This window comes from Arachis duranensis, chromosome 5, assembly GCF_000817695.3.
Source record: "Arachis duranensis cultivar V14167 chromosome 5, aradu.V14167.gnm2.J7QH, whole genome shotgun sequence".
Taxonomy (NCBI): Eukaryota; Viridiplantae; Streptophyta; class Magnoliopsida; order Fabales; family Fabaceae; genus Arachis; species Arachis duranensis.
Genome location: NC_029776.3, coordinates 1,413,904 through 1,419,476, shown reverse-complemented (window position 1 = coordinate 1,419,476; position 5,573 = coordinate 1,413,904). Strand labels below are relative to the sequence as shown.

At 28.9% G+C, this 5,573-nt stretch overlaps 1 protein-coding gene across 2 annotated transcripts; it reads left to right on the top strand.

Annotated features, from left to right (window-relative positions):
- The first annotated feature begins 1,953 nt into the window (after window positions 1-1,953).
- On the top strand, window positions 1,954-2,892 carry LOC107487174 (uncharacterized). 2 transcript variants are annotated; one of them, XM_016107777.3, is made up of 3 exons: window positions 1,954-2,259; window positions 2,342-2,392; window positions 2,488-2,892. In XM_016107777.3, exons 1-3 carry the CDS (start codon window positions 2,043-2,045, stop codon window positions 2,613-2,615), a joined length of 396 nt encoding a protein of 131 aa, XP_015963263.1. In that variant the 5' UTR covers window positions 1,954-2,042; the 3' UTR covers window positions 2,616-2,892. The 2 variants fall into 2 exon arrangements, with proteins under 2 accessions (XP_015963263.1, XP_015963262.1); XM_016107776.3 differs by having other exon boundaries at window positions 2,482-2,892.
- Window positions 2,893-5,573: the final 2,681 nt, after the last annotated feature.

Genomic DNA, 5,573 nt, shown 5'->3' with positions numbered 1-5,573 from the left:
GAATTTTTGAAGAAGTTAAAAAATATGACTTCTCCCAGGGACGGATGCAGAAAGTTTAGTATGGAGGGGCCGAATTTTAGATAATTTTTTTTTCATTCCATAAAAATAATTACATATAGTTATTATTAGAGTTAATTTTTTTTCATAATTTTATTTTTAATATGATAGTTACATAAAAAAAATATAACAATATCAATAGTATATTATAAAATTCTAAAGTACCAATAATTTATAGCGTGTTTAGTTAAAAATAATCACATATCTTATTAATTAAAATTAATTCTTTCAAAATTTTATAAAAATTTAAAAATAAATGATAAATTACACTAAAATAATATAGATTATTTTTTAGGGTTATAATGTGTAAAAGAAAATTAAAATTTGTCAAAAAAAAAACAAATTTTGACACTATTTTAACTATGAAAATATGTTAATAAAAGTTTTGTCAAAAATAGTATTTTTAACGTATAAGCGATTGTGAAAAAAATTTAAATCTTATTTTGATAAATATTGGCTGTCAAAAATAATTTGTTAGAAAATTTTGAGAACATATTTTCTGTGATACTTATTAATTGTCAAAAATACTATTTATTTTGACACTTATTGACTATAAAATATTCTCAACAAAAAATTTTAACAAAGAATGAGATGTGATCTTGAAACTAAAGAATAAATTGAGATTTTGAAGATAAAGAATGAGTAATATAATCTTAAACTGAGAGCAATGTGATATCAAAATTAACAGAGTCCAAAGAAGAAAAAAATAGTAGAGTAAATTGAAAACAAATGAGTGTCAAAATTGAGAAGTAATTTTCTACGGTCAAATTATTCATAAAAAAACATAGAGAATTTGACATTTGTGATATTTGTAAAAAATATATATTAATTTTAAAAATATAAAAATTTAATTTTTTAACATATTTATTTTATATTTAACATTTAAATTTTTTTATTAATGATAAATTTATATCATGTGTCCTAGAATATATATTAGCTAAACCTATATAATAGTTCATTGATCATGGACAAATTCTTAAAATAAAGTGTCGATTTACAATAAACTAGTCTTTAACTTAATAAATAAACTTGGAAATACCGTAAAAAAAAATGTGGCAGCATTAGTTACCATTAAAATTGGAAAAGGTACTGAGACTAGAGAGAGTTGAAACAGAAATCAGGAAAAACTAAAAAGCGACAAGGGAAAAGGAATTGAGAGGAGTAAAAGGAACGAAATCGCCAAAAAATTTAGACAATCAATTAAGCACGGGATACTAACAACCAACCATCAATGATCCATCCGAGACAGCTTACCGGCATAAATAAATCTTACACACTTAAAATGAGAGTTAGTAACTCTTAGTGTATGATTGAATTGGATTGATGGTAGTATTCAATAGAGTGAAATTGAGCACCAAAAAATTTAATGAGTTTTCATTATCTTATGATTGGATTGGATTGATGCATGGTAGTATTAAATAGTGTGGAAAATTGAAAACTGAGCAAAAAAAAAATAACGAGTTTTCATTATTTGAATTGAAAAAATTAAATCAGCTATTAAAATTAGTTTTTGAAATAAAATATATATTAAAAATAAATTTAATTATATATTTTTTTATATAAATATATAATAATTAATTTTAGTAGTTAATTTTAATATATATTATAGTATAATAAAATGAAAACATGAAATGATTTTAAGTGGTGCCGACAAAAAAGATTAATAGCTGGTTTAATCATTTTCAATTCAGCTATTTTTAGTTCAACAAAAAATTATTATTAACCAACAATAAAACCGTCCAATTTGTATTTAACTTAACACATTTAAATTTTTAAAAAATCATTCTCTCATTCACTAATAAGTAGTCTGATATGAGTTTTGATAACCTTTTCTTTCCTTCTGTATAAAAAGAAAGAATTAAAAAAAAAGCAATAAAATAAAAGTGAGTTCACAAGTTGACAACGCACACTTGACTCACGCACTGAGCTGTGTGTCTTCTCTTGTCTTCTCAACTCTCAACTCTCCCGTTTCCTCTCTCCTAACAATGCACAGACAGTCCCTGGGTTCGCCCTCCTCCAAGCTCCACCATGGAGTCGCCCTCGCCGACCACCACGCTCTCCCCGCCGACGACGCTCCCAAGCCTCACCGCATGTCCTCTCCGCCTCACCGCCCTCCTCACAAGCTCATCCACCTCATTCCTCTCCTCACTCTCCTCTGTTTCCTCATCCTCTACCTTTGCTCCCACACTCCCTCTCCCTCAGGTTTCTAGCTCCACCACTCTAAATTGTTAATTCAACCATCAATATTTATTATTAGTTAATTCAATTTTACAATCTTTTTCAGATTTAGATCATGTTCCTGGATTCAACCGCTCCTCCAAGCAACATGTATTAGGTACAACTACAATGCAATTTTCCACAGACTTATTTTATTTTCTCTTAATAATTTTGTTTAAGCTTTATTTTCTCTCTCTCTTATGTTAGATTCAGTTGCGGAGATCAACGACATTGAGCGTTACACGGACGCCAAGAGAGCTGATGTTTTCGCGATCCGAAGCCTCCGTAATTTACAGCAGATACAAAAAAATCGCCTCAACAGAAAACTCGCCGATTTTTAATCACTTTTTTTTTTTTTTGGTTTTCTCCGCCACGGGTTTATGTTACGACTTACGACCCTTGACGCTCCTCACCACGGTCCCTACCACGTGCTTTGCTTGTACATCAAAAATCCATTGCTTCTTCCTTTTTTTTTAATTTATTTATTTTTCATTTTTCGTCACGAAAAATAAAAAAATCCATCGGCTTCCACCTGAATTTCACGTTGTGTTGTATGACAATTTCCATTTCAGGAGACGGAACACAGCGAATAAATTCTTTTTCTTTGTTTTTTTCGTATCTTGAGCTGTTAATTACTATCATTTGTTGCTAATTTAATTACGTAGTGTATAAAACGGGGGAGTGTAGGTTAAGATGGCGGGGGTGGGGAGTAGCCGGGGAACGGCGCAGGATAGCAGTTGGTGCGCCGGTTGTTGGAATACAGCTGGACTTTGGGACCGTTAGTTCCTCGGACTGCGGTTAATAGTTGCCAGCTGGAAAATAACAGTGCTCTGTTCTCTATTCTCTGTTTTGCTCTGAATTTCTCTGGTGAGCATAATTATTGCATCTCTTTATTAATGAAATTGATGCAGGTTTGGGAATCAGGTGCTCCCTCTAGTAGTAACACACCACGGTGCAACTTTTGCTTTTAGTATTACTGATGTGCTAATTTTACTACACTGAATTATTTGTGTATTTGTTCTGTGTTAGAATCGAGTTGATATTGATATAGTTACTTTTGTGTTTATTATTGATTGATTATTATTGATGTGTAGACTCTATTCTGTGTAAAGTTTACTATAAAAAGTATTGAAATATAGAAATATAAGTTTTTAGTATTTTTATAAGTATTTAATAAAAATTAATTTTAAAAACCTGATGCTCTGGTAAATTTCCCTTTATTTAATCATGGATGTGTATGTCAATTACAGATATCTAATTTTACAGGGGACACTGTGAGTTATGATCATTTATTTATTTATGATTGTATATTGTATGTAAAATTGTAAATTATGCTAGTTATTACGTGAATGAATACGGTGTTTTCAAACATAACTAACAATCTAACACAATGATAGAAGGGGGGTGGGGGAGGTGGCTTTGCAATTTCCACGTGTTGATTTTTAGGGAGGTTGGGCAGAAAAAGGGTGGGACACGAGTACATGACTGTCGGTGCCTCTCGATCGGTGACTTTGACGGCTTCTATTGAATTGAGGAACGTCGTAGCAAGTCAGGGTCATTCATTTATAAGAGAATTAAGATTAGGAAGTGAGAATGGTATGGGCCATGATCGAGTGTATTGCATTGCTGTGCAAGGTTGATAATGTTCTTGTCTAGTATGTGGGACACGCAGGGCGTTATGATTGGTTGTTACCTAATCATGATTTAATGGTGATTCAGCAAAGGACAAAGATAGGGGATATGTATCTCTCCAAAATTCAATTCAATTAGGATATTTATATCAAGACTAATTTCTTTCACCAGTTAAGAAAACAAAGTTAAGAACAATTAAGAGAATTTAATTATTAATTAATAAAAGTAATTGACACACGTAGTTGACATCAAGATTATTGTGAGACATATCAAGTCTTATTACTGATTAAGTTAAGATCCAGCGAATTTAGTATTGAAGTGAATATTTTAGTTCAAATCTTATGGATAATTCGGTCTAAATATTATAAAATGGGAAAGTACGAGGGGCAATGAAATTTTTGTACAATGTACACCATGAAAGTTTAGAGAGTATTAAATATATAATCATTAGTGTTATTCTTTTCTATCAGCTGAAGTTTTTGAGATGAGTAGTATCATAACATGATATTACAGTTTTAAATCCAAAAGGTTAAGAATTCGATTTTTTATAAATTCCAAAATCAGTTTAAACTAGATCATTCCAAACCGGGAAGGTCGTCCACACCATAACTCCCCAGATCAGGGAAATTGGTGCATGGTTGAATCCTCTCTAGCTTACACATATTATAAAAGCAAAAAAAAATTTAAATATTCTGGTAAAAAGTTCTTAAAAATTATGAATTAATCATGTTTATAAATAAGTGAATAACTATACATCACGCATGCATATATACGCCGAAAGATTCTGCGTCTAGTTCCGACTAAAAAAAGTCTTGTTCAAGTACATCACTTGGGAATGTTATTTTTTTTTTTTCATTTTACTTGAATTAAAGTTATATATACTGATATGTTAAAAAGAAATCGCTGAAGTCAATATATATTACTGAAATATCAGATTGCAAATAAAACAATGACGCAAAGCATAGAAAGTTATTAGGAAAACGGAAAAGTTTGTAAACCAAAGTTTAAGAAACCAGAAACACTCAAAATATTCCTTTTTTTTTATATTAATGGACGTACTTAACTATATTTTTTTTCCTTTCACGTGCCTTTTGATTTTTTTAAACTGGAATTAATTTTAATAATTATATTTAATATTATTAAAATATTTAATTGCATTAAAAATATATATTAATAGTGTATAATATATCATTCTATTTACAATCAATGCATATTTTATAAATAACATTATTTCACCAAATATAAAATAATTAATATTCCTCAAGATCATATTTAACTTTGTGATAGCAGATTTGTCTTGCAACAGCAAAATTTATGAAGGCCACACGCTATTTTTATAGAAAATTATTCATTTATCTCTATTTTGTAAGTGATTAATCTTTATTAACGATGTAATAATTTTTTTCTATATGTATTGTCCTTAATTTTTTTCATATTTATAATTATTCAATCCTCATTAACTCTAATATGATGAGTTAAAATTTTTTATTTAAAAAATTGTTTAGTAATTTTTTTTATATATTTCATTTTTTATTTTTTATTTTATAACAGTCGACATATACAAATATGAGTTGCATAATAAAATTTATAAAAATATCTTTAACTTAACATTCATAATTTTATTCTCATAACATCTATATTTTTATACATGTAATATCATAAAACAA